At 62.4% G+C, this 27,621-nt stretch overlaps 2 protein-coding genes across 2 annotated transcripts in view; both read left to right on the forward strand.

Annotated features, from left to right (window-relative positions):
• LOC101937053 (protein kinase C gamma type) overlaps positions 1-8,682 on the forward strand; it is a 12,071-nt gene extending 3,389 nt beyond the window's left edge. The window contains 14 exon segments of the mRNA XM_065570948.1: positions 9-245; positions 247-258; positions 665-694; positions 1,904-1,924; positions 1,926-2,042; positions 2,663-2,821; positions 2,823-2,837; positions 3,230-3,321; positions 3,674-3,736; positions 3,857-3,995; positions 6,680-6,760; positions 6,950-7,057; positions 7,258-7,398; positions 8,316-8,682. Of these exon segments, the coding sequence (XP_065427020.1) occupies positions 9-245; positions 247-258; positions 665-694; positions 1,904-1,924; positions 1,926-2,042; positions 2,663-2,821; positions 2,823-2,837; positions 3,230-3,321; positions 3,674-3,736; positions 3,857-3,995; positions 6,680-6,760; positions 6,950-7,057; positions 7,258-7,398; positions 8,316-8,498 (1,398 nt within the window). The 3' untranslated portion in view covers positions 8,499-8,682.
• A 7,018-nt stretch (positions 8,683-15,700) lies between these two features.
• On the forward strand, positions 15,701-27,407 carry CACNG7 (calcium voltage-gated channel auxiliary subunit gamma 7). The gene is made up of 6 exons (XM_005312166.4): positions 15,701-15,991; positions 19,950-20,182; positions 20,349-20,435; positions 20,854-20,994; positions 23,239-23,384; positions 23,988-27,407. Exons 2-6 carry the CDS (start codon positions 19,987-19,989, stop codon positions 24,243-24,245), a joined length of 828 nt encoding a protein of 275 aa, XP_005312223.1. The 5' UTR covers positions 15,701-15,991; positions 19,950-19,986; the 3' UTR covers positions 24,246-27,407.
• The last annotated feature ends 214 nt before the right edge of the window (positions 27,408-27,621 follow it).

Consider the following 27,621-nt stretch of genomic DNA (forward strand, 5'->3'; position numbering starts at 1 on the left):
TTTCTTCTCACTCCTTTCTTTGCACACTTTCACTCTTTGCACTCCTTTGTACACTTTCCCTTTTTTCTTTGCACCCTCCTTTCTTTCTTTTGCACTTTTCTTTCTTCCCCTGCCCCCCTGCCCCCCCCCCCCCCCCCCGGTGTTGTGCCTGTCTCTGTCCCTGTCTCAGGTACAAGTTACTCAACCAGGAGGAGGGGGAGTATTACAATGTCCCTGTGGCTGATGCCGAAAATTGTGGGCTGCTGCCAGAAATTTGAGGTAACCCCTCCCCCAAAGCTCTCCTGTTCCTGCCCCGCTGGCTAAGCAGGGTCGGGCCAGTTCAGTTATTGGATGGCAGACTGAGAAAACTCCCATGTGCTGCAGGGAGCGGGGCGGGGGGGGAGACTGGCCCCATTCCCCCAGCACAGCACTAGGGGGCGCTGGGCTGCAGGGAGCAGGGTGGGGAGCTCGGCAGGGGGTGCTGTACCACAGGGACCCCATCTTTCAGCTGTGACATAACCCCCCCCAAGCCCAGAGGACTGTGGAGTCGGGGCATGAACCCCGGTGCCCGGGGACAGATTCCCGGTCCGGCCTCCCTTCCTCCTTGTCCCCAGCAGCGGTGGGGCCTCCTGGGCTGGGGACGCGGCGTTCGGGTCACTGACCCTCTCCCCCTCCTCTCTTGCAGGCCTGTAACTACCCCCTGGAGCTGTACCAGGTAATTGCCTGGGGCGCTGGGGGGAGGGGGCGGGGATGGTCTGGGTGGCTGTTCCCCCTCTCTCCAGCAGAGGGAAGCAAAGAGCCTCAAGCAACCCCAGTGGGGCACAGGGTCTAGTGGTTAGAGCAGGGGGCCGGGAGCCAGGACTCCTGGGTTCTCTCCCCACTCTCTCTGTGTCACTCTCCTGGCCTCATTGGTCTCACACTTCCTGGGGTTCCCAATCCACCCCCCCACCCCCCTCTGAGTATTTCTTTAATTAACTCCTGTTGCTTGGAAACAGTCTCTGAGGTTCTGGGGGTGGGGCTTGTTGTTGGGGGGGCAGTGACCGGAGCCGTCTGGCACAGGTGGGCAGAGTCAGGGCCAATTTGGGGGATCCCTGCTCTCTGGGTTTGGGGGGACTCCAGTGAATCCCCCTCTGTGGGGAGGTGGGTAAAGGGGTGGGGGAAGGTTTGGGGGGTGTGCAACTCCTCCATGGGGTGCAGTTGTGCAAGGGGGGGCTGCCTCTTGGGGGAGAGACCCTGGACTGTGATTCCCCCCCCCACACTCTGTCCCCAGGCACCCCCACCCCCACTCTGGCCCCCAACAGCTTCCTGACTCCCCGCTGTTTGCCTGTCCCATTCACTCCCTGTCCTGTCACCCCGAACCCCACAACTAGCCCTCCCCACAGCACCTCTGCCCCCGTTCCCATCATGGTGCCCTCACACCCTGATCCACATGACTGCCCCATTCCCCTCCCCCCATCCTCCAGCTCTCCTCGCAGAGGTGGATTAAGGTTTCCTGGGGCCCTGGGCCAGAGCAAGTGGGGGGCCCCTCCCTGCCCCTGTTCCGCCCCTTCTGCTGGTGGCTACACCCACGGCCCCACCCCTTTCGGCCCTTCCCCGGGGTCCCGCCCCCTATTCCACCCATGGTCCCGCCCCATTCTGCCCCCCCCACCCCCGCTGCAGCCCTGCAACTTGTTTGCTCCTTTCTCCCCCTCCCCCCCCCCCCCATCCCCAAGACCGGAGAAGCTCTGTCCCCTGCCCTGTGCTGCTGCCGCGACCAGGGTCGGGGCTCCAGGCTTCCCCTGCCCGGGAGCAGATTTTCTCCAGGGCCCCAGTGTCGACCCAGTGGCTACTGCCCCCCCCCAGCTCTCCCTGCCCCCCCGACCTGCTTCCCCTCCCCCAAGGCTGGGGCTAGCCGCTCACCGTGCCCCATCTCTGCCCCCCACAGAAGGTGCGCCACGGCCCAGGCCCCCTTGCCCACCCCCAGCCCCACGGACTCCAAGCACGGCAGCTTCTTCGGGACCAGCCGCTTCCACATCTCTGACTTCAACTTCCTCATGGTGCTGGGGAAGGGCAGCTTCGGCAAGGTGAGGGTTGCCCCCGGTCGCCTGGGTTCTCTCCCTGGCTCTGGGAGGGGCGTGGGGGCTGGTGGGTTAGAGCCATGGGGGGCTGGGGAGCCGGGATGCCTGGGTTCTCTCCCCGGCTCTGGGAGGGCGTGGGAGCTGGTGGGTTAGAGCCATGGGGGCTGGGAGCCGGGATGCCTGGGTTCTCTCCCGGCTCTGGGAGGGGCCGTGGGGGCTGGTGGGTTAGAGCCGTAGGGGCTGGGAGCCAGGATGCCTGGGTCCTGGGTTCTCTCCCCGGCTCTGGGAGGGGAGTGGGGTCTGGTGGTTGGATCGGGGGCACTACCTCCAGGGCGATGTAGTCGGGGTCCCGCAGAAGGTCAGGGTGGTCGCTCTGCGGAAGGCGTTCTCCCTGCATATCCCCAAAGCTGTGATCTTAGAGTGGCCCTTGACCTCCTGAAGTAGAGAGACAACCAGGCCCTTGCCTCAGGGGGTGCTGGCTCCCATCCAGCCCAAGGGCAGGGACTGGCTGGCTTAGGGGGGCAGGGAATGGGGCCTGGGGCCTTTTCCCTCTAGGGGGCACCAGCTCCCACCTGGCCCCAGGGCAGGGACTGGCTGGCTCAGGGCTGTGCCCCCCCCCCCCCCAGGTGATGCTGGCCGAGCGGCGGGGCACGGACGAGCTCTACGCCATCAAGATCCTGAAGAAGGACGTGATCATCCAGGACGACGACGTGGAATGTACCATGGTGGAGAAGCGGGTCCTGGCGCTCAGCGACCGGCCACACTTCCTCACCCAACTGCACTCCCACCTTCCAGACCACGGTACCCCCCGGGGCGGCGGGATACCGGGGTAGATGGGCCTGTGGGGCTGATCCGGGGCTAGGGACGGGGTGGGATACCGGGGTAGATGGGCCTGTGGGGTTGCTTCAGGGGGCAGGGAGGGGGCGGGATACCGGGGTAGATGGGGCTGATACAGGGGGCAGGGATGGGGTGGGATAAAGGGGTAGATGGGCCCGTGGAGTTGCTTGAGGGGGCGGGATACCGGGGTAGATGGGCCCATGGGGTTGCTTCAGGGGGCAGGGAGGTGGCGGGATACCGGGGTAGATGGGCCCATGGGGTTGCTTCAGGGGGCAGGGACGGGGTGGGATACTGGGGTAGATGGTCCTGGGGGTCTGTTCTGTCCCCCACGGCCCCGTCTCACTCGCCCCGTCCAGGATCGGCTCTATTTCGTGATGGAATACGTCAATGGCGGAGACCTCATGTACCACATCCAGCAGGTCGGGAAGTTCAAGGAGCCTCATGCCATGTACGTGCACCCTGCCCCAGAGGGGCTGCATCCCAGCACCGGGCCAGGGGCCCCCGGATACCCAGCCCCTGTTGCCCCCGGATACCCAGCCCCCGCGCCCCACCCCAGAGAGGCCACATCCCAGCACCAGGCCCAGGGTCCCTGGATACCCAGCCCCCACGCCCTCCCCAGAGGCAGTCGCATTCCAGCACCGGGCGAGGGGTCCCCGTGAAACACTCGGTGGCCATGGAGCAGCGAAGACATTGAGGGGACGTTGAAGGTGATGAAACGATTTTCCAAGTCACCTTTGATTGTTCTGTCCTCCCTCCCCCCACCCGGCTCCCTCCCCCCTTCCCCTCCCCCCCCCTTGTAGGTTCTACGCAGCAGAGATTGCCATCGGCCTCTTCTTCCTGCACAACAAGGGCATCATCTATCGGTGAGTGGAAACTGCCTCTTCCGGGTTGTTGGCTACAGTCTCTGCTCCGCACCTGCCCTGGGGCCGGATGGGAGCCGGCGCCCCCTGGAGGCGAGAGTCCAGCCCTGTCTCTCCCCACAGGGATCTGAAGCTGGATAACGTGATGCTGGATGCCGAGGGCCACATCAAAATCACGGATTTCGGGATGTGCAAAGAGAACATCTTCCCCGGAGTGACCACCCGGACCTTCTGCGGGACCCCCGACTACATCGCCCCGGAGGTAGCGCCCCTGATCCAGTCGCTAGACCCCACTCCCCTCCCAGAGCCGGGGAGAGAACCCAGGAGTCCTGGCTCCCAGCCCCCCCTGCTTTAACCACTAGACCCCACTCCCCTCCCTGAACTGGAGAGAGAATCTAGGAGTCCTGGTTCCCAGCCCCCCTGCTCTAACCACTAGACCCCACAGTCCAGATTGTACCCGGTGGGGGGGTCACCCCTAGCCTCCCACGCCCAACCCAAGCACTTGGTTATGGGGGAATGGTGGGGGAGACCTCTGCTGGTGGGGATGGAGCTCCCCAAGCCACCCACCCCCGCTCTTCCCCCACCGCCCTGTTCCATGCCAGCCACTCAAGGGGACCGGGGGTGGGGGGGGTACCAGGCCTGGACTGTTGAATTGCCCTGTGTCACGGACTCACAGATCATGCCCACTCTTGGCCCCGTGCGGTCCGTGGGGATGTGCCCCTTGCAGTGCAACAGCCCTTCTCGGGGGTCCACGCTCTCTCGGGGTCAGTCCCCTCCACCTCCTGGATCCGCACCTCTCTGAGCCTTAGCACGTCTGTCTCTGCCGTGGGCCCCCTCAGGGAGTCCCCTCGCTCTGGACCCCCTGGGCCTACATCCCCAAAGGGGTTGACGCAACCCTGTTCTCTAGACCGGAGTGACTCTCAGCCAGCAAGAAACAGGAGGTTTATTGAGAGTTGAACACAGCACAGGAAACTCTCTGACCCTCAGGCCTGGCCTCCCTCAGCCCAGCACATCCCAGTCTCCCCTGCATCCAGGTGGGCTCTGCCTGCTTCCCCTCTCCAGTCCAGAGCCCCCCTGCTTCCCAGCTGGGCATCTGAGATCACCGGCCCCAGGCCCTGCCTCTGTCCATTGTCTTCTCTCCAGGTAAACAGGGTTGTAACCCAGGGCCTCCTCTCCTGCTTCTCTCCTCTGGCTGGAACCGGCTGGTTAGGTCACTGGCTCCTCACTCTGCAGCCCATTGTCCTCCCACTGGCCAGAACCGGCTGCAACTCCTCAGCTGGGCCTCTGGGTCGGGGTCTCAGGTGACCGGTCGCTGGGGTATCCATCCTCCAGGCCATCGGCTGGGGTCCCAAGTTCCCTCTCCGGTCCTCTGCAACAACAACCTCCCTCTCCCCTCACCTCGTTAAACCAGCAACACCCAGGGACACTGAGTCCCACCCGCTCTGCATGCAAACCATTGAAACCCCACAGAAAACAAGAAAAACCCCCACTTCGTCACACCCTGTCCCTTTAATTCTCTGCGGCACCTCATAGGCTGCTTTGCTAGAGACCAGCCGCCTCTCGGGGCTCTGCTCACCCGCAGCCCTCGCGATGTGGAGTCACCCCCAGCTGAGCTGCACGACTGTCTGCCCGCCACTGCTGTGCCCGCCACGCATGACGTACACGCAGGGCGACACCCGCCAATTCCCCAGCCCCGGCCTTGCACCCCAGGCATGTGTCCTGCACTGCACCCATAACCGGTGCACGAATATGCCCCGGGGTGCGAATGTGCACCAGCCTTCGTTAACCCGAGGAGAGGTTTCCCGAGCGCTTCAGCCGAAACACACCAGCTTCGATACAAGAATAACACACGTGTGGTACCTAGAGGAAGATCGATGCTTTTCAGCGATTAGATGAAAGTCCGAATTGGTTAGAAAAGAAATCCGCATGCTCATTCCTAAAGGTTACCCGGCTCAATAAGATTAGGAAGCAAACGGATTTCTCTCCCCCCAAAACCTGCTGCAGTCCATGTGCAAAGCCTTGCAGTTAGACCCACTCCCCTCGGTTCAGTGTCCTTCCGGTATTCGTTGGCGTTATGAGCAGAGAGATGTAAGGTGAAGAGGGGAGGTCGTTTCTGTGTTATGTATTCTCCCTTCTTACGCTCCAGCCCCCTGTGCTGGAAAAGTCCTTGCTGGGTCATGGGGTTAGGCGGTGTCCTGGCATACGGGCTGTGCAATCGGTCCTTTATATGAATGGTACATTCTTTTGTTTATACCTTCCCTCCCTTTTTGTTGAATGTCTGAATAAACAGGTAATGGCTCCGACGAGCCAGTGTGCCTTTGTCTCTGAGAAACTGGCTTGTGGGTGTCACCCAGCATTACAACACATTTCAGTAATAATCATACCATAAAATCTTATAACTCCATATACAACGTTGGTACACAGTTTATCACAGGACAATGATGTTCAGCAGATTATGGGTTTTCAAATAATGCCTCACAAGGCATGCTTTGTACAAAATGTAACATAGCCATATGCAAGTAGTGAACATGGGGTACAGGGTGGCACAGTGGGTGTCTGCTTTTTGGAGGGTTGGTCTCCTGGCAGTGACTCCTTCCCACCCACCCCCCACATTATCTCCTAGGGTTGGGAGCTGGGGAGGGATAAACCAATGGGAGGGGGCTGTAGCAACGTTGGTCCTGCCTCCTGTGCTTTAGCACCGCCCCCCATTGCAGATGTTCTCTTCCCCAAATCCCAGTTTGCTATGCCAGGTGGGGGATACTCTTAAAGGGGAAGTGCGCCTTTTAAATCTCCATGTGTGTGTGTGTGTGTGTAGGACACTGTAGCTCACGGCTTATGCGGGGGAGTTTCCTCTTCCATAAGGTGGTTTCTCCCCGTCATGGAGTTGGGGGCCTGTGATACAGGGTTGGAACCTCCTAACTTGCCCCTGCTTTCTCCCTGCCCTAGATAATTGCCTACCAGCCCTACGGGAAGTCGGTGGATTGGTGGTCCTTCGGGGTGTTGCTCTATGAGATGCTAGCGGGGCAGGTAACTGGGGGGGGGGCGCTGGGGGCATAGATCCTATGGGGGGGCTGGGGGGGTGAATCCTGGTGCTAGTACCCGGGGGGGAGGGGGAGGCTGGTGGGGCAGCCTGGCCTCAGTGCCCTGGGGTGGGCGGGGGGGCAGATTCCGCTGGGGGGGGGGACTGGTTCTGATCCTCCCTGCTCTTCCCCCCAGCCCCCCTTTGACGGGGAGGATGAGGACGAGCTGTTCCAGGCGATCATGGAGCACACGGTGTCCTACCCGAAGTCGCTGTCCCGCGAGGCCGTCTCCATCTGCAAAGGGGTGAGTGATATCTGAGGAGGCACCACCCTGGCCTTTGACCCCTGGAATTTCTGGGGGAGGGGCAGGCTGGGGTGAAGCTGTGGCGGGGGCGAGTTGGGGTGAGGGGAGGGTGCCCGCCCCCAAGGGGCTGGGAGGGGCGGATCAGCTGGTCCAGAGGTTCTGTGTGGCTGATGTCACCATGTTTTCCTCCCCCCACCCAGTTCCTCACCAAGCACCCCCTGAAACGCCTGGGCTCGGGGCCGGCCGGGGAGCAGGACATCCGGGAGCACGGCTTTTTCCGCTGGATGGACTGGGAGAGCCTGGAGCGCCTGGAGATCCCACCGCCCTTCACCCCCCGCCCGGTGAGTGACCCCCCCCCAGCCTGCTCCGTGTTCCCCCTACCTGGAGAGTGACCCCCCCATCCTGCTCCATGTACCCCCGCCTGGAGAATGACCCCCCCATCCTGCTCCCCAAACCCTCTCCTGGAGAGTGACCCCGCAGCCTGCTCCTGCCTGGTGAGTGACCCCCCCATCCTACTCCCTGTGCCCCCTGCTGGGTGAGTGACCCCCCCATCTTGCTCCTGGTACTCCTGCCTGGAGAGTGACCCCTCATCCCGCCCCCCTCCTCGAGTGACCCCCACCCCATCTCGCTCCGTGTTCCTCCTTCCTGGAAAGTGACCCCCCTGCCTAGAGTGACCCCCCCATCCCGCTCTCTCTGCTCCCCCGTCCTGCCGCCCTTCACCCCCTCCTGGAGAGTGACCCCCCCATCCTGCTCCCTGTACCCCCTCCTGGAGAGTAACCCCCCCCAGCCCGCCACCCTTCACTCCCTGTTGGAGAGTGACCACCCCTAACCCAGCCTTCTTCACACTCCCAATGAACCCCCAACCCCACCTGGCCACCCCCTGTAGCTACCCCCAGAGCAGGTGCGGGGCCCTATGGGGAATTGGGGGTCCCAACAGAGTCTGTGATTAGGGGGACCCCATGGGAGCAGCTCTGCCCTAGCCCCATGTGACTGCAGGGAGGGGGCGCTGTGGGGGGGAAGTGGAGGGGCACTAGGGTCTGAGCCAGCAGGAGCGGGAGTGGCTAATGGGGTGGGGGCCAAGGGAAATAATCCAGCTCTTCTTTCTCTCTCTCCCCCTCCTCCCCCCAATCTGTCTTGCTGTCTGTCCGTCGCTGTCTGGATCTGTCTCTCGTGGTCTGTCCGTCTGCGTCTCTGTCCGTGTCCGTCTGCCTCTCTCGGGCCGTCTCCGTCTGTCCCTCCGTCCGTCCGTCTGTCCCAGTGCGGGAGGAGCGGCGAGAACTTCGACAAGTTTTTCACGCGGGCGGTGCCGGCGCTGACCCCCCCGGACCAGCTGGTCATGGCGGGGCTGGACCAGAGCGAATTCCAGGGCTTCACCTATATCAACCCCGACTTCGTGCACCTCTCGCTGCGCCCCCCCACCTCCCCCATCTCCTTGGTCTGACCCGCCGGCTCCCCCCTGGCTTAACCTGCCCAGAACCTGAGCGCTCCCCCCCATCTACCCCTCACATGGTCTGACACCCCCCCGGGGTTGTGTGCACAGAAATGCAGCCGCCTCTGGTGTGGGGAGCGGGGGGTGGGTACATGGGGACCCCTCGCCCGGCCCTATTTCATGGCTATGCAGCAAAATTCATGGCTATGCAGCAAAACCTAAAGTTTGGGACAGGAAGTGAAAGAGAATCTCACACCCAAACACAACTGCGAGCCGGAGTTCAGGAGGCACCGACTGCCAGGGGAGAGCACCCCCTGTTGAGCCCCCCTCTCCCTGCAGCACAGTCCCCTAGCACCACCCTGGGGCACTGGGGCCAGCCCTGCCTGCCAGGGGAGAGCGCCCCCTGCTGCCCTCCCTGCAGCACAGCCCCTAGCACCGCCCTGGGGCATTCGGCCCAGCCCTGCCTGCCAGGGGAGAGCGCCCCCTGCTGCCCTCCCTTCAGCACAGCGCCCCCTAGCACCGCCCTGGGGCACCGGGGCCAGCCCTGCCTGCCAGGGGAGAGTGCCCCCTGCTGCCCCCTGCCTCCCAGTGCCCCCTAGCACCGCCCTGGGGCACTGGGGCCAGCCCTGCCTGCCAGGGGAGAGCGCCCCCTGCTGCCCCCCTGCCTCCCAGTGCCCCCTAGCACCGCCCTGGGGCACTGGGGCCAGCCCTGCCTGCCAGGGGAGAGCGCCCCCTGCTGGGCCCCCTGTACTAAATAGCTTTGAACCTGTACATAACCCTGGGGGGAGCTTGAAGGTCAGGGGGGACAATTGCTGCTTTCTCAGTCTCTCCTTAACATCCCCCCCCAACATATTGACCCCCTTCTCTGGTGCATGGAGTACATATAGCTACACACCGATATTTACAGCTGTAACGCACAGGCCAATCCACCGCGGCTTTTCCCATCTGTGCCCCCCAATGCTCGGGCTGGGGCCCTGGGGTCAGAGTCTCAGACAATCCCCAGGCTGGAGGAGACACCCTTCCCCACTCTTCCCAGCCTCAGGCTTGGTGTAGGGCAAGGGCTCACCTGGAGGAGGTGATGAGAACGGGGAGGGAGCCAGGACTCCTGGGTTCTCTCCCCAGCTCTGGGAGAGGAGTGGGGCAAGTGGTTAGAGCAGAAGGGCTGGGAGCCAGGACTCCTGCGTCTAGCTTGGCTCTGGGAGGGGAATGGAGTCTAGTGGTTAGAGCTGTAGGGAGTGGGCTGTTAATCAGGGCCCCCCTGCTCTAACCACTAGACCCCACTCCCCTCCCAGAGCTGGGGCGAGAACCCAGGCGTCTGGGCTCCCAGCTTTTCCTGCAGGATCAGAGAATGCAAAGTGAGGGGAGCTGATGTCCCGAGATGAGCCCACTCATATCCCATGGGGGGGGGGGGGTGTTCTTGGTCCCTCCCCCTCCCTTCCCTTGTTCAATCTAGCCCTGGTCTGAGTCTTCCACCCCCCCCAGTCCAAAAGTCCCCCCCCCCGCTCTGTGTCAGGATGTAAAGAGCCCGGCTGAGCTCCGCAGTTCGGTATAAAAGGTATTTATCCAACGAGCAGCGCCTCTGGCTCCTTTCTGACGTGTGCTGGGTGGGGAGCGGGGTGCAGTGGTTAGAGGGTCGGGGGCTAGGAACCAGGACTCCTGGGTTCTGTCCCTGGCTCTGGGAGGGGTGTGGGGTCCAGTGGTTGGGGGCGTGTGTGTGTGATCCAGGACTCCTGGGTTCTCTCCCCAGCTCGGGGAGGGGCGCGGGGTCCAGTGGTTGGGGGCGTGTGTGTGTGTGTGTGTGTGATCCAGGACTCCTGGGTTCTCTCCCCAGCTCGGGGAGGGGCGCAGGGTCCAGTGGTTGGGGGCGTGTGTGTGTGTGATCCAGGACTCCTGGGTTCTCTCCCCAGCTCGGGGAGGGGCGTGGGGTCCAGTGGTTGGGGTGTGTGTGTGTGTGTGAGAGCCAGGACTCCTGGGTTTTTGGGGTGACTGCCTGGTCCAGGGGGTGCTGGGGCTGCCCCTCTCCATATCTTGTTTGCTGCTCCCGTCCCCACATCCTTGGGCTCCCCATCCTGCTCTGGGCCCCACATGCTGCCCGTCAGCCCCCTCCAGGCTCCGCTCTGAACCCCACCCCCCGGGATCTCCCTGGACATCCCTTGCACCCATCGGGGGCTGGTTCTATTGCCCCAGAGCTCACGCCCCCTTGCAATTTCCCTGCCAAGCCCCCCCGTTCTGTCCAGACCAGTGAACCTGGTTCTGTGGCTGGTGGGGAGGGAGTGGGTGTTCTTTTTGGACCCCCCCCATCTGGACAAAGGGAGGATCTGGATTCCTGTGGCCTGTCCGTTCCCCCAACTCCCAGGGGTCTGGCAGCTGCCTGCAAGGTAGGAATCAAGGAGGAGATTAAAAGATTTGTGGCTTAGAAATGAAATTTGGCGTATGGGGGGGGGGGGGGGGACACAGGAACACGGCAGGGATTTAAAGGGGCCTCCAGTCAGGGATAGTAATGAGGCCCCAGGGCCTTTCCCCTCTAGGGGGCGCCGGCTCCCATCCGGCCCCAGGGCAGGGACTGGTTGGCTCAGGGGGGTGGGGAATGGGGTGCGGGGCTTTCCCCCCGTCTCATTCTGTGGCTCATGCGTGTAATGAGTTTGCTGGTTCTCGGGCTGGTTCCCAGGCAGGTTCTTTGCAGAGCCCCACCCCCCCTTCCAAACTGGGCCACATCCCCCTCCCCCCAGCAGAGAGGCCAAGGGCTGGAGTGGCCACTGCGGGAGGGAGGGGGAGGATACTATGAGGGAGGAAATTTGGGGTTCGTCTCTCGGGGGGAGCTATAGGAGGCAGTGGGGGCTTTCTAGGTTATGGGGCCAAGGGCTGGAGCTCCCCCAGCCACCCACCCCCGCTCTGCCCCCACCGCCCTGTTCCACGCCAGCCACTCAAGGGGACTGTGCAGTGCCGTGGGAGGGGTGGGGGGGGGGTACCAGGCCTGGAAACAGACACTGGCAGACAGAGAAAGAACCGAGCATTCAGCATTTCGGAGCCTGCAGTGCTGAGCTCGGGGAAATCCGACTCCGACCTTGGGCCCAGGGCTGGGCTAGCAGGGGGCTGCGGGTCAGGAGTGAGGGGCACCGGCAGAGCTGGGGTGGGGGAGTCAGGACTGGGCTGGCAGGGGCTGTGGGTGGGGAGTGAGGGGCACCGGCAGAGCTGGGGTGGGGGAGTCAGGACTGGGCTGGCAGGGGCTGCGGGTCGGGAGTGAGGGGCACCGGCAGAGCTGGGGTGAGGGAGTCAGGACTGGGCTGGCAGTGGGGGAGTCAGGACTGGGCTGGCAGGGGCTGTGGGTGGGGAGTGAGGGGCACCGCAGAGCTGGGGTGGGGGAGTCAGGACTGGCTGGCAGGGGCTGTGGGTGGGGAGTGAGGGGCACCGGCAGAGCTGGGGTGGGGGAGTCAGGATTGGGCTGGCAGGGGCTGCGGGTCGGGAGTGAGGGGCACCGGCAGAGCTGGGGTGGGGGGGAAGGGCCGGGCTAGCAGGGGCTGCGGGTCAGGAGTGAGGGGCACTGGCAGAGCTGGGGGGTGGGGAGCCCAGGGCTGGGCTAGCAGGGGCTGGGGGTCAGGAGTGAGGGGCACCGGCAGAGCTGGGGTGGGGGGGAAGGGCCGGGCTAGCAGGGGCTGGGGGTCAGGAGTGAGGGGCACCGGCAGAGCTGGGGGGTGGGGAGCCCAGGGCCGGGCTAGCAGGGGCTGGGGGTCAGGAGTGAGGGGCACCGGCAGAGCAGGGGTGGGGGAGTCAGGACTGGGCTAGCCAGGTCGATATAAATTAGCAGCTTCTTCTCCATTCCTCTTCCGTCCTGGTGCCTCCATTAGTTTCACTGTCTGCAGCTCAGGTTTCTCCATCCTGCGGCTCTGGGGCGGGATGGGGGGGGGTGGGTGGGATGGATTCAGTAAGGAAACAAAGCGCCTTGTGTCATCCTATCATCTGCTAATATAGAGCAATGCTGCGGGCTCTTCGGGGCAGGCAGCGGCTCCTCTGTGTCCCGACACCGGTGATTGGGTCTGGGCAGCGCCCGGCGTGATGGGGACTCAATCTCCATGACCCTGTGTCTGGGCAGCGCCCGGCGTGATGGGGGACTCGATCTCCATGACTCTGTGTCTGGGCAGCGCCCGGCCCACCAGGGCCCCGATCTTGGTGACTCTCGGTCTGGGCAGCGCCCGGCCCGCCGGGGCCCCGATCTCGGTGATTCTTGGTCTGGGCAGTGCCCGGCGTGATGGGGACTCGATCTCCGTGACTCTGTCTCTGGGCAGCACCCAGCCCAACGGGGCCCCCGATCTCAGTGACTCTTGGTCTGGGCAGTGCCTGGCGTAACGGGGCCCCAATCTCGGCGACTCTTGGTCTGGGCAGCGCCCGGCCCGACGGAGCCCCGATCTCAGTGACTCTGTGTCTGGGCAGCGCCCGGCCCGCCGGGGCCCCGATCTCGGTGACTCTGTGTCTGGGCAGCGCCCGGCCCGACGGGACCCCGATCTCGGTGACTCTGTGTCTGGGCAGCGCCCGGCCCGACGGGGCCCCGATCTCGGTGACTCTGTGTCTGGCAGCGCCCGGCCCGCCGGGGCCCCGATCTCGGTGACTCTGTGTCTGGGCAGCGCTCGGCCCGACGGGGCCCCGATCTCGGCGACTCTGTGTCTGGGCAGCGCCCGGCCCGACGGGGCCCCGATCTCGGTGACTCTCGGTCTGGACAGCGTTTGATCGTGTTCCGAACACTTTGCGCTCCCACAATACTGATTATAATTCTCAGGCTCCACAGCTCTGGGAGGAGAGCAGACGTGAGGTTACTAATGATTGAGGAAGAGGCTGCGGGGCCTTTCCCCTGCAGGGGCACTGACAGGGATACAGCCCCAGGGCAGGGACTGGCGGGCTCAGGGGGTGGGGTATGGGGCCGGGGCCTGTCCCCTCTAGGGGGCACCTGTTCAGTCCTCTCCCAGGTGTGTCATTCATGTATCGAATCCTCTCCAGGGCTTGGGGGGAGGGGGGGAGAATCCCAAAAGGTGTGTTCGGAGCAAATCCAAGGGGAAATATCGTTGTGTGTGTGGGAGAGAACCCAGGTGTCCTGCCCCCCCCCAACCACTAGACCTCACTCTCCTCCCAGAGCCGGGGAGAGAACCCAGGAGTCCTGCCCCCTGCAACCACTAGACCCCACTCCCCTCCAGAGCCAGGGACAGAACCCAGGAGTCCTGCCCCCTGCAACCACTAGACCCCACTCCCCTCCCAGAGCCAGGGACAGAACCCAGGAGTCCTGGCTCCCAGCCCACCTCCCTCTTTTAAAAATCTTCCTACTGTCCAGGAAGGTGAATTTCCTTGATGTCTGGGGGCGGGGAGGGGAGCTTGTGCGGGGGGGGGGGGGTGAGTGAGAAAGAAAGGAAAAGCGAAGCGGCCCCTGAAAGAGACCCCAGGAGCCGCGCCCCAAAGCCCTGAACAAGGGCCTGGAAAAGAAAGAGAGAGAGAAAGGAAGGAAGGAAGGAAGGAGTCCGGGAGCCAGACGAAACAGTGCCTGAGTGGGGAAGAAATAAGCGGGTGGGGGGCGGGGGGGGTAGAAAAAGAAGGAAGGAAGGACTGAGAAAGGAAGAAACAAGAGGAAGGACGGGAGTGAAGGAAGAAAGAAGCAAAGGGCAGGGGGCTGCGGGGGAAGGGGCTGGGGGGAGGGATTGGGGAGGGGTTGTGGGGGAGGGACTGGAGGCTGGGGGAGGGGTTGAGGGGAGGGATTGGGGGGAAGGGGCTGGAGGAGGGGCTGGGAAAGGATGGGGGAGGGGCTGGGGGAAGGGGGTTGAGGGAAGGGGGAAGGGGTTGAGGGGAGGGATTGGGGGGAAGGGGCTGTGGGGGAGGGGCTAGAGGAAGGGGTTGGGGGAGGGGCTGGGGAAGAGGGGTTGGGGGAAGGGGCTGTGGGGAGGGCTGTGGGGAAGGGGCTGGAGGCTGGGGGAGGGGCTGGGGGGAGGGATGGGGGAAGGGGTTGAGGGAAGGATTGGGGGAAGGGGCTGTGGGGGAGGGGCTATAGGAAGGGGTTGGGGGGAGGGATTGGGGGGAAAGGGCTGGGGAAGAGGGGTTGGGGGAAGGGGCTGTGGGGAGGCGTTGAGGGGAGGGATTGGGGGGAGGGGCTGGAGGAGGGGCTGGGGAAAGGGCTGGGGGAGGGGCTGTGGGGGAGGGGCTAGAGGAAGGGGTTGGGGGGAGGGATTGGGGGGAAGGGGCTGGGGAAGAGGGGTTGGGGGAAGGGGCTGTGGGGAGGAGTTGGGGGAGGGATGGGGGGGAGGGGCTGTGGGGGAGGGGCTGGAGGCTGGGGGAAGGGGTTGGGGGGAGGGGCTCGAGGCTGGGAGCGGGGGAGGGGGGGGTGGCCGGGTCTGTCCCTTTAAGCGCGGGGCCCGTGACATCACGGTGTCCGCGGCGCGTGGGGGGCGCGGGGGGGGGAAGCTCCCGTGGATTCTCCAGCAGCGAGAGCGGAGCCGTTTTCCGGAGCGTCCGGCCCGGTCCAGCCCCGCGATCCGACCGGAGCCAGCCCCGCCCCCCCACATCCCTGCACCCCCGTCCTCCAGCGCAGCTTGTTTTCGCTCCCTTCCCCCCCCCCCCCGCCGCATCCCTCTGCCTGGCACCTGTCTCCTTCCCTCCCCCCCCGCCGCATCCTCCGCTGGGCCCCTGTTCCCTCCCCCCCCCCCCCGCCGCATCCCTCTGCCTGGCACCTGTCTCCTTCCCTCCCCCCCCCCCGCATCCTCCCGCCGGGCCCCAGTTCCCTTCCCTCCCCCCCCCCCCGCCGCATCCTCCGCCGGGCCCCTGTTTCCCCCCCCCCCCCCGCATCCCTCCGGCCGGGCCCCTGTTCCCTCCTCCCCCCCCCCGCCGCATCCTCCCGCCGGGCCCCGGTCCTCCCCCGCCCCAGAGCATCCCTCCACCGGGCCCCTGTTCCCCCCCCCCCCCGCCGCATCGCTCCGCCTGGCACCTGTCTTCTTCCCCTCCCCCCCCCTCATCCCCCCGCCGGGCCCCTCCCCCCTCCATTGCTGCATCCCTCCGCCCGGATCTTTGTCCCCTTCCCTCTGCCCCCCCCCCTCCGCATCCCTCCGCCGGGCTCCTGTCTCCTCCCCCCCCCCCCTCCGCATCCCTCCGCCGGGCTCCTGTCTCCCCCCCCCCCCCGCCGCATCCCTCCGCCGGGCCCTGTCTCCCCCCCCCCCCCCCCCCCGCATCCCTCCGCCGGGCTCCTGTCTCCCCCCCCCCCCCCGCCGCATCCCTCCGCCGGGTCCTGTTCCCTTCTGCCCCCTCCCCACACTGCTGCATCCCTCCGCCCGGGTCTCCGGCTCCTTCCCCCGCTGCGCTCGCCCGACTCCCCCCTGCCGCTGCTGCGGCTCCCGGAGGAGACCCCCCCCCCCGCCCATGGCTCTTGGGGGCCCGGGGAGCCGCTGCCGGAGGGTCTGAGGCCGGCGCAGGAGCGGAGCGGCGGGGGCAGAGCATGTGGGGGCCGCCGGCCGGCCAGCGCCCCCGGGAGTAAGGGCCAGGTGAGCGCCGGGGGTGCGGGCTGGATGTGCACCGGGTGTGTAGATCGTGTATGTGTGTACACTGTGTGTGTGTGTGGGGGGTACACTTGGTGTGTGTGTACACTGTGTGTGTGTGTGTGTGTGTGTGTACACTGGATGTGGGGGGTATACTGGGGGTGTGTGGGTGTGTACACCATGTGTGTGTACATCGTGTGTGTATGGGTACACCCTGTGTGTGTGTGTGCACACCCTGTGTGTGTGTGCACACACGTGGGGTACACCATGGGTGTGTGTGTTTGTACATTGTGTGTGTGAGGGTACACCGTGTGTGTGTACATTGTGTGTGTGTGTGTATGTGTATGTACACCCTGTGTGTGTGTGTGTCATGGGGGTACACTGTGTGTGTACGCACATCATGTGTGTGTGTGTGGGAGGGTACACTGGTGTGTGTGTATGTGTATGTACACCCTGTGTGTGTGTGCGCGCATGTATGTACATTGTATGTGTGGGTACACCAGGTGTGTGTGTGTGTGTGTATGTATATCGTGTATGTGTGTGTGTATGTGTATGTACACTCTGTGTGTGTATGTACATTATGTGTGTGTTTGTGTGAGTACACTGTGTGTCGGGGGTGTGTGTGTGTGTATGTACACCAAGTGTGTGTGAGGGGGGCACACCAGGAGGGAGAGGTGGTTTACGTACACCATGTGTGTGTATGTGTGAGTGAGAGTGTGTGTGTGAGAGAGGGGATACACTGGGAGGGGTGTACCTACACTATGTGTGTATGAGAGAGAGTCTGTGTGTGTACATACACCTGGTGTGTGTGTGTGTGTATGTACATAAGTACATGGGAGTGTGTGTCTGTGAGGAAGAAAGAGTGGTGCTGCCTCCTGTGTGTGTGTGTGTGTGTGTGTGTGACTCTGTATGTGTGTGCATGTCTCCTGCTGTACTCTCCTCTGGAGTTCTGTCCGCAGCGCTAGCTGGTGACTTTTAGCCTCAGTTGTTTCATTTTCCCAACCCATTTTCCAGTGCAAGGACGGAGGGAGGGTGTCTGTGTGTGGCCGTGAGAGTTGTGCTAGCGTGTGTGATAATCATTAGTGCTCCTGTGTGTATGCACATGCTTTATTTGGAGATGTTGTTGTGTACAGTATATTGTGGTGTGTGTGTGTTCATGCGAGGAGTTGTGCTAGGGTATGTGCCCCTGTAGGTGTGTGAGAATTGTTTGCTGCTGTTGTGAACTGTACATTGTGTGTGTGTGTGTGTGTCCCTGCTGCCCCCCTGCTGGAGGGGATGAGCCCTGCTCTATGTGTGTGTGTGTGCACGCAGGTGTGCATGCATCCTGTGGAGATGTTGTGTAGAGTGCATTGTGAAGTTTTGCATGTGTATCTTTGTGCATGTGTGTGTACGTGTATGTGGGTGCGCACGCACATTTTGCTTGGTTGTTCCAGTAGGTGGCAAGTTGTGTGTGCGATTTGTGAGAGTTTCTGAGCAATGTCAGTATTGTCTGTGTGATTTCCTTAGTGCCTCTCTGAACATGTGTGTGTGTGGTGTTGATGTGCACTACTGTGTGCATTGTGCTAGTGTAGTTAGTGTGCGCTAGTGGCTGGTGTGTGTTGCGCTGGTGTCAGTTGTTACTGAGTTTTAGTGTGTGCTAATATGTGCTTCTGAGTGGTGTGTGTTTGTGCATTGCGCTAGTGTCTGTGTCGTGTGTACTGGTGGCTGTTTTGTGGTGGGTGGGTGTGGGCCTAATGTGTCTTTTGGTGTGATGTCCTAGGGTATGTTGTGTTTGTGTTAGTTGTGTTGTGTGCTGTTTGGCTGCTTGCTACACAGTCGGTGTGTTTCTGAGACCAGTCACTATGCAGTGGTGGGGTGGGGGAGCCCGTACAGTGCTAGACGGGGGTAGGTAGAGTGTCTTAGGAGTGCTGACTTGTTATGGTAGGGTCTGTCAGTCGCTGTGTCTGTCTCTGCTGTTTTGTTATTGTAGGGTCTCTCAGGAGCGCTGGTTTGTTATAGTGGGTCTCTGAGGCATGGGGGCTGTCCATACTGTTTTGTTATTGTAGGGTCTCTCAGGAGCGCTGGTTTGTTATCTGGGGTTATATTAACAGATCCCGTCCACAGGGGTTAGGGGGACCCCCCTCAACATGCTGTGAAAACTCCAGGGGGCTTGAAAATATTTCCCAGAGCTCTGCTCCGGACAGCTCCGGCTGAATTCAGCCCTGTCCGTGCGTCGGTGATGCAGGACCGGGGGAGGGAGGGGAGCAGCCCAGCCCCTGGCAAGTGGGACCCTTCTCTGCCTGGGCCAGGTGCTGGGGCCAGGGGGCTCCCTGGCTGCTGTGCGGCTGAGCCCCATAGACCTGCCCCTACATCCAACTGTGTGTGTGCTCTACCCTCACCCTCAGGCTGGCCCCATTGCCCAGGGCAAGGCTAGGGCTGCAGGGGGAGGGGCTTAGCAGGGGGTGCTGTGCTGCAGGGAGTGGGTTGGGGGACTCAGCAGGGGGCGCTGGGCTGCGGGGGGCAGGGCAGGGGCTCAGCAGGGGCACTTGGCTGCAGGGGGCAGGGCGGGGGCTCGGCAGGGGGTGTTGGGCTGTGGGGAGTGGGGCGGGGGCTTGGGAAGGGGGCGCTGGGCCTGCGGGGAGCGGGGTGGAGGGCTCAGCAGGGGGTGCTTGGCTGCAGGGAGCAGGGTGGAGGGCTCAGTGGGGGACACTGGGCTGCGGGGAGCAGGGCGGGGGCTCAGCAGGGGGCACTGGGCTGCAGGGAGTGGGGTGGGGGCTCAGCAGGGGGCGCTTGGCTGCGGGGGGGCAGGGCGGGGGACTCTGCAAGGGGTGCTGGGCTGCGGGGGGCAGGGCGGGGGCTCGGCAGGGGGTGTTGGGCTGCGGGGGGCCTCAGCAGGGGGTGCTGGGCTGCGGGGGGCAGGGCGGGGGGCTCAGCAGGGGGGCGCTGGGGCTGCGGGGGGCAGGCGGGGGCTCAGTGGGGGACTGGTGGGGCGCTGGGCTGTGGGGGGCAGGGTGGGGGGCTCTGCAGGGGGCGCTGGGCTGCGGGGGGCAGGGCGGGGGCTCAGCAGGGGGCGCTGGGCCTGCGGGGGGGCGGGGGGCTCAGTGGGGGACACTGGCTCAGCAGGGGGTGCTGGGCTGCGGGGGGAGGGCGGGGGGCTCAGCATGGGACACTGGGCTGCGGGGGGCAGGGCGGGGGGACTCTGCAGGGGGCGCTGGGCTGCGGGGGGCAGGGCGGGGGGGCTCTGCAGGGAGTGCTGGGCTGCAGGGGCAGGGCAGGGGGTTCGGCAGGGGCGCTGGGCTGCGGGGGGAGCAGGGCAGGGGACTCTGTAGGGGGCGCTGGGCTGCGGGGGGTGGGTTGGGGGGTTCATCAGGGGACACTGGGCTGCGGGGGGAGGGCGGGGGCTCAGTGGGGACTGGCGGGGTGCTGGGCTGCGGGGGGCAGGGCGGGGGGCTCGTCAGGGGACGCTGGGCTGCAGGGGGGCAGGGCGGGGGGCTCGTCAGGGGACGCTGGGCTGCGGGGGGCAGGGCGGGGGGGCTCTGCAGGGGGCGCTGGGCTGCGGGGGGAGGGCGGGGGGTTCGGCAGGGGGCGCTGGGCTGCGGGGAGCGGGGCGGGGGCTCGGGAGGGGGCGCTGGGCTGCGGGGGGGCTCGGCAGGGGGCACTGGGCTGCGGGGGGTGGGGTGGGGGGTTCAGCAGGGGACACTGGGCCTGCGGGGAGCAGGGCGGGGGCTCAGTGGGGGACTGGCGGGTGCTGGGCTGCGGGGGGCAGGGCGGGGGGCTCGGCAGGGGGATGCTGGGCTGCCGGGGGGCGGGGCGGGGCGGAGGGTTCAGCGGGGACACTGGGCTGCGGGGAGTGCAGATTAACTGGGAGCCAGGACTCCTGGGTTCCGTCCCGGGCTCTTGGAGGGGAGTGGGATCTAGTGGTTAGAGCGGGGGTGTGGGGGTGGCTGGCAGTGGCTACTGAGCCTGTTTCTCTCTCCCTGCCCAGGTCCGCGTGCTGTGTGTGGCGCCCCCCGTCCCTTAGGATGAGTAACTGCAGCAGCCGCGCGCTGACGCTGCTCAGTAGCGTGTTCGGGGCCTGCGGGCTGCTGCTGGTTGGCATCGCCGTCAGCACCGACTACTGGCTTTACATGGAGGAGGGCATCGTGCTGCAGCAGAACCAGACCACCGAGATCAAGATGGCGCTGCACGCCGGGCTCTGGAGGGTCTGCTTCTTCGCCGGTACGAGCCCCGTGTTGTGAGCTTCCCCCGGCAGTGCCCCCAGCCAGGGCTTCTTTGCATCCCCGTAGCATTGCCCTGGCTGGCGACTGCTTGGTGCTGCGAGTTTCCTCAGAGCAGTGCCCTGGCTGGGGCTTTGCCAGGTAACGCCATCTCTTGCCCCCTGCAGGCCGGGAGAAAGGCCGGTGCGTGGCATCAGAGTACTTCCTGGAACCCGAGATAAACCTGGTGACGGAAAACACGGAGAACATCTTGAGTAAGTGAGAGGGGCTCCTCCTGTCCTGGGGGGGCTTCAAGACAGAGCGCACGAGCAAGAGGGTGTGCACGGGGAGAAAACGTTGAGGAGAGGAGATGGCAGCAGTGTCACAGGACTCTGAGGTCAGCTCCGAGCAAGACGGCATGCGGCATGAAGCCCAGCTGCCTGGCACCCAGGTCCTCCATGGGGTTGGGAGCTGTCAGCGGCGGGACCTAGGGGGGGTAGAGCTGGAGTTTGTAGGGGGCAGTGGGGACAGGAGGAGATGGGGGAGGAGGTGTTCCCATGGGCAGGTGGGGTACATGGGGGATGGGAGGTGAGGAGAGTGTTGGGGGGTCTGAGAGAGGGTGGTCCTACCCCCTGGGATGGGGTGGGGGACAGTGGTGGAGGTGCTCTGACTGGTGTCCCCCTCCCCCCACAGAGACAGTTCGCACGGCCACCCCCTTCCCCATGGTCAGCCTCTTCCTTGTCTTCACGGCCTTCGTCATCAGCAACATCGGCCACATCCGGCCACAGAGAACCATCCTGGCCTTCGTCTCTGGCATCTTTTTCATCCTCTCTGGTGAGGGGCCTGGGAGCGGCGTGGGGGTGCTCGGTAGGGGGTGCTCTGCCCTGGGAGTCAGGGCTGGCCCCAATGCCCCAGTGCGGCACTAGGAGGCACTGTCCTGCAGGGAGTGGGGGGCTCAATAGGGGGCGCGCTCCCCTGGCAGTCAGGGCTGGCCCCAATGCCCCAGTGTGGCACTAGGGAAGCGCTGTCCTGCAGGGAGAGGGGGGCTCAGTAGGGGGCGCTGTCCCCTAGCAGTCAGCACCCCCCGATATCCTGCCTGAGGTTGTGGTTGGATGTGAGATTCTCTTTCAATTCCCATCCCAAACTTTTGTGTGGTGCAGCCATTGAATAGTGCCAGGAGTGGGGGGTCCCTGTGTAAACACCCCCAGCGCCCTACTTCAGAAGCAGCTGCATCAGGGCTGGGCGAGGGATCCCCATATAAACAATCCCCGTGTCCCACCCCAGAGGTGGCTGCATCTCAGCACCCGGTGTGGAATTCTGGTATAAACAGGCCCCACGCCCCACCAGAGAAAGACACTGAAACAAATATGAAAGAACCAGTTTGCTGTGCACTTGGAGGATAACGGCGTTGTAAGGAACAGCTCACACGGCTTTGTCAAGAACAAATCACGCCAAGCCAACCTCATTTCCTGCTTTGACAGGATTACTGGCCAAGTGGACGGGGGGAAGCAGTAGACGTGAGAGATCTGGATTTTTAGCAAGGCCCGTGTGACATTCTCATTAGCAGACTAGGGAAATGTGGCTCTTTCTAGATGAATTTACTATAAGGCAGATGCATCGTTGGTTGGAAGACCGTACTCTAAGCGTCATTACCATTGATAACTGGGAGGTGGCTCTAGTGAGGCCTGCAGGGGTCAGTCGTGGGTCCGGTCCTATTCACTCTTTTAATTAATGACTCGGATTATGGAGCGGAGAGTGGCATTGGCAGATGCCCCCAAGCCGCGAGGGGTTGTGAGCCCTTTGGAGGATGGGATTAGCATTCAGAACGACCTGGACGAATTGCAGACGTGGTCTGAAATGAACCAGATGAAATTCAGTCCAGACAAGGGCCAAGTCCATCACTTGGGAAGGAAAATTCCAATGCACGGCTACAAAAGGTGGACTAGCTGGCAAGGGGCAGGGGGTTAAAATAGGTCATGAACTGAATACGAGGCAACGACGCAGTTGCCAAAAAAGCGACTGTCCTTCTGGGGCTGGGTAACAGGAGTGTCGGACGTCAGACGCGGGAGGTGATTGTCCCGCTCTGCTCGGCGCTGGTGGAGACCTTGGCAGCCTCCAGTTCTGGGCACCGCCCTTTGGGACAGAGGCACAGATTGGACAGAGTCCAGAGGGGAGCCAGAAACCCGGTCCAAGGGACGTTTTAAAAACCTGGGCATGTTTAGTCCAGACAAAAAAAGCCCAAGGCGGGGACCCGAGACCAGTCTTCACATACGAGCTGTTATAAAGGGCTGTGATCAGTTGTTTTCTACGTCCGCTGGAGGTGGGACAAGAAGTAATCGGCTTAATCCTCAGCAAGGGAGATGTAGGTTAGACATTAGGAAAAATGTTCTAACTCTTAAGTGGAGGAAAGCTCTGGAATCGGCTCCCAAGGGAGGTTATGGCATCCCCGTCAGGGGAGGTTTTAAGAACAGGTTGGCCAGACTCCTGTCGGCACTGGTCTAGGTTTACTTGGTCTGGCATCAGTGCAGGGGGCTGGATTAGATGACCCCCTTGAGGTCCCTTCCATCCTGACATTTTTATAGTCCTCGTGTAAACAGGCTCCAGGCCCACCCAGAGGTGGTCGCATCAGTGCGGGCCGAGGGGTCCCTGTATAAATAGCCCCTGCACCCCACAATGCTGGGCGAGGGGTCCCTGTATAAGCAGACCCCATACCCCACCCCAGAGGCAGCCACATCTCAGCGCGGGCCGAGGTATCCCTGTATAAACAGCCCCTGCACCCCACCCTAGTGGGGCTGCTTCTCAGTGCTGGGCGAGGGCTTCCTGTATAAGCAGACCCCATGCCCCACCCCAGAGGCAGCCGCATCTCAGAGCCGGGCGAGGGGTCCCTGTATAAACAGCCCCTGCACCCCATCCTAGTGGGGCTGCTTCTCAGTGCTGGGCAAGGGGTCCCTGTATAAGCAGACCCCACGCCTCACCCCAGAGGCGGTCGCATCTGAGCGAGGCGAGGGGTCCCTGTCTGAACAGCTCCCAGAGGCGGCTGCATCTCAGCAGTTTTATCATTGGCCCTGTCTCTTGCAGGCCTGTCTCTCGTGGTGGGGTTAGTTCTCTACATCTCCAGCATCAACGACGAGGTGATGAATCGGCCCAGCGGGTCGGAGCAGTATTTCCACTATCGCTATGGCTGGTCCTTCGCCTTCGCAGCCTCCTCCTTCCTCCTCAAAGAGGTTTGGACCTTGCCCCACACTTCATCCCAACCCCTCCTCTTCGGGGCCCTGGAGATTCCTGGCTGGCTCTGTGCTGCCCCCTGGGGTAGGATTTAGAACCCCTTTTCCCTGATTCTGCAGGCTGAACTAACGGAGAATCCCCCTCTGCTGGCACAGTATGGTGACTGTGACACACGGAGGGGGGCAGTTCTAATCTATCCAGCAGGGGGCAGTGGCGAGAGCTGTTGGGGGAGCCTAGAAAGTCTCTGACCTCAAATTACAAACTGTGGAGTCCTTAAAATAGATGAGGTAGATGGGCCCAATTGGGAGGGAGGGAGGGGAGGCAGGTCTAGTGGTTAGAGCAGGAGGGCTGGGAGCCAGGACTCCTGGGTTCTATGCCCGGCTCTGGCAGGAGAGTGGGGACTAGTGGTTAGAGCAGGCAGGGGCTGGGAGTCAGGATGGGTTCTATCCCCGGCTTGGGCGGGGGGAGTGTGATCTAGTGGATTGGGGGCAGGGGAGAGCCAGGACTCCTGGGTTCCATCCCCAGCTCTGGGAGGGGAGCAGGGTTCTGCTGTCCCATTCCCTCCCCTTCCACTCACTGTCCCCCCGCCCCACCTCCTGCAGGGCGCCGGCGTGATGTCCGTGTACCTGTTCACCAAGCGCTATGCGGAGGAGGAGATGTACCGTCCTCACCCAGCCTTCTACCGCCCGCGCCTGAGCGACTGCTCCGACTACTCGGGCCAGTTCCTGCACCCGGAGGTGTGGCACCGCGGGCGCAGCCCCTCCGACATCTCCAGCGACGTCTCCATCCAGATGACCCAGAATTACCCCCCTGCTATCAAGTACCCTGAGCACATGCACATATCCACCTCGCCCTGCTAGGCCAGCCCCCCCGACCATCTCCCACCGGGGCCTGCCAGCTGCCCCCACCCCAGAGACTCCGCGGAGTGGGGCCCACCCATAGATCACAGACGGGGTGCTACTGGACTGAAACCTCTCCTTGTCCCCCCTTTCTCGCTCTCTCTGCACCATCTCTGGAGGCCTCCCCAATTTGGCCATTTTGGCAGGATTTGTGACAGGAAGTCCCCCTGTCGACCATTTTGGTTGCCATGGGAGCTTGGCAGGATTCCTGACAGGAAGTCACCCTGTTGGCCATTTTGATAGCTATGGGAAGGTGGTGAGATTCCCAGGAGGAAGTCACCCCGTCGGCCATTTTGGTCACTGCAGGATTCCCAACAGGAAGTTACCTTTTCGGCTATTTTGGTATCCATGGGAACTTGGCAAGATTGCCGACAGGAAGTAACCTGTTGGCCATTTTGGCTGCCATGGGCAGGTGGCAGGACTCCCGACAGGAAGTCACCCCATCGGCCATTTTGGTTGCCACAGGAAGGTGCCGGGATTCCCAACAGGAAGCCACCTGTCAGCCATTTTGTTTGTCATCATAGGGCCAGCTCCAGATACTTTGTTTGTCCCCACAGGGGCCAATTCCTAACAGGAAGTGATCCCTCCCTGCTCCAAGCTCTTCCTCCCAGATCCTGACAGGAAGTGGCTCCTCTGCCATCTTTTTTGCCCCATAATGGCCAACCCCGGTTAGGAAACTGCCCATCTGCCATTCTGGTTGTCATTGTACCAGCTCCCCTTGGTATGGATCCTGAGAAGAAATGTCTCCTAATGCCATTTTCCTCAGTTCCAGAATGGCCAACCCTGACAGGAAGTCACTCGTCAGCCATTTTCCTTGTTGCCATGCCAGTCCCTTCCCCCGCAGATCATGAGAGGAAATGGTTTCTCCGCCACCTTTGCTGCCCCACAATGGCCAACCCTGACAGGAAGTCACTCATCAGCCATTTTCCGTGTTGCTGCACTGGTCCCTCCCGCACTCCCCCACCCCCAGATCCTGAGAGGAAATGGCTCCTCCACCATCTTTGTTGTTTTCCAAATGAACCAGATGGGGGAACCGCGTCAGCAAATGGGGACACAGAGAAGGGCCCAGGCCACTTTCTTCCCTCGGAAGCAATCCCAACCCAGAGAGATGACTCAAGGGGAGCTGAAAATATAGGCACCAATGTCCGTCCGGCTAAAGCAACAGCGGCGGCTGGCTGCCAACACCTCGCCCTCAGAGACCCGCTTCCCCCTCAACCGCCAGATGGGGTCCCCGTCTCTTTGTCTTCCCTCCAAAGAACGTTCGAAGAAGCCCTTTTCTTAGCAAGCGTGGGCCATGTTAACCCAGTTTGAGGCCAGCTGCCCCCATGCTCTGCATTGATCTTTCCTTTCTTTCTATTTGCTTTCTTCTTCCAGTCTCGCCACCTTTTTTCTTTTCCATTTCCTGGCTCTTTCCTTCTTCCTTTCACTGCACTCTTTCTTTTGTCCCTTTTCTCTTTTGTTTCCATTTGCAAGTTTTCTTTGATTCCTTCCTCTCTCTGCACTCTTTCGTCCATTCCTTCTTTTGTTCATTTCTCGGCACTTCTTCTCTATTGATTTTCTTTATATGTCCATCTACAGGTCCCTTCCCCACCCCCCTTTTGTTTTCCTCTTCCTTTCTCTACCCTCTTTTGTTCTTTCTCTGTTAGTTCCCTTCTCTTTTAGCCACCTCCGCATGCTGGGGTGTATCTCGGGCTGCATTTCTTTTGCCACGGTGACTGTGTTTGTAGAGGGGAAGGTGTCTCCATCCATGCAGAAACGAGGAAGGAGCAAATATAGCCGGAGGAGGAGAAAAATGCCAGTGGAGAGGAGGAGGAAAGGGAAATAGGGGAGAGGGAAACGAGAGAATGAAGGGAAGGTGGAGAGAAGAGAAACAAGGCTGAGGGAGGTGATGGAGGAAAGAAAAGGGGGTAGGTTATAGATACCTGGGCCTTCAGGGATGGAGCAGTGCGGGGAACTGGAATCACAGGTGGGTTTAGGCACCTCCTGCTGGCTGGGCCCTGCCAGGACCCAGGAATCTTGCTGTGGACTTGGTTGGTACTGTTCGGTCCCTGTCCCGTGTGGGTATTTTTGTGGGCTCCTTTGACAAGGTCATCTGTACCTGACTTTGCGCGCTTCCCCACGGCAGTGCCTCCCAGCCAGGGAGCTAAAGGAGAATCACCCTCCTCATCTCTTGTCATGATGTTGGGACTATGACATACAGAGGAGCTGTTCTTATGGCATCCAGCAGAGGGTGGTATATGCTGGGTGGGACCCAGCTCTAGGAGGGGGATGAGGTCTAGTGGTTAGAGCAAGGGGGCTGGGAGTCAGGACTCCTGGGTTCTATCCTTGGCTCTGGGAGGGGAGTGAGGTCTAGTGGTCAGAGCAGGGAGGGGGCTGGGAATCAGGACTCCTGGGTTCTCTCCCTGGGTCTGAGAGCGGAGTGGGGTCTAGTGGTTAGAGCAGGGGGCTTGGGAGCCAGGATGCCTGGGTTCTACTTCCAGTTCTGTCAGGGGAGAGATGTCTATGGGATATATCGGAAGTGTGTGTGTGGGGAGTTTGTGTGCCCTCAGGGAATGGGAGACACCATCTTTTGCCCCTGACCACTTAAAGGACCAGAAATCTCCTTCTTCCTCCACCCTTAGAAATCTCACCTCCTGCTCTTGAATGCTCCCAGGGACCAGGGGACCCCTCAGCACTTAGACCTGGCAAAGGGAGGTCGAGGAGGAAGGTCATGGCACCCCCACCCTTGGGACCTGGTGGAAAAGAAAGGGTTAAAAATCTAGCCACAGAAGTGGCCCCTGGGCACAGGGCATGGTGGTGACGAAAGCTAACTAGCTACACCCCCCCGCCCCTCCAATCACTGTGAACGGGTGGTGGGGTGGGGGAATCCGGCTGACACCTGTGACGGGAGAGTGTGTGTGTAGGGGAAATAGGTTCTTGGCCTGCAGGGTGGGATGGGGGGTCGGGGAGGGGATGGGTGGATGTGCATACTACACTAGTAACCAAGGAGGGACCCCTTTTTATTGTCATATATTCTTCTCCCCCCCCCCATGCTGGGGGGGCCCCGGGGCCAACCCCCCCTTATTTACTCTGTACCATATGTACATAGAACTGAGAGACTGCAATAAACTTTATTTCAAACACCTCCCGTGTCTGGCTGTCTGGCTGTTCCCCCATCCCTCCATGCACCCCTCCCACATCTCCATCCATGCACCCTCCATCTCCCTCCCTCCCTCCATACCCCCCCGCATCTCCATCGATCCAAACATACCCCCCCACATCTCCATCCATGCACCCCCATCTCCTTCCCTCCCTCCATACCCCCCACATCTCCATCCATGCACCCTCCATCTCCCTC

Source organism: Chrysemys picta, chromosome 17 (genome assembly GCF_011386835.1).
Source record: "Chrysemys picta bellii isolate R12L10 chromosome 17, ASM1138683v2, whole genome shotgun sequence".
Classification (NCBI taxonomy): Eukaryota; Metazoa; Chordata; order Testudines; family Emydidae; genus Chrysemys; species Chrysemys picta.

Coding starts and splice junctions, on each gene's coding strand:
- CACNG7 (XM_005312166.4), top strand. CDS start 19,987: ATGAGTAACTGCAGCAGCCGCGCGCTGACGCTGCTCAGTAGCGTGTTC. Junction 20,183..20,348: donor GAGGGTCTGCTTCTTCGCCG/GTACGAGCCCCG, acceptor TGCCCCCTGCAG/GCCGGGAGAAAGGCCGGTGC. Junction 23,385..23,987: donor CCTCCTTCCTCCTCAAAGAG/GTTTGGACCTTG, acceptor CACCTCCTGCAG/GGCGCCGGCGTGATGTCCGT.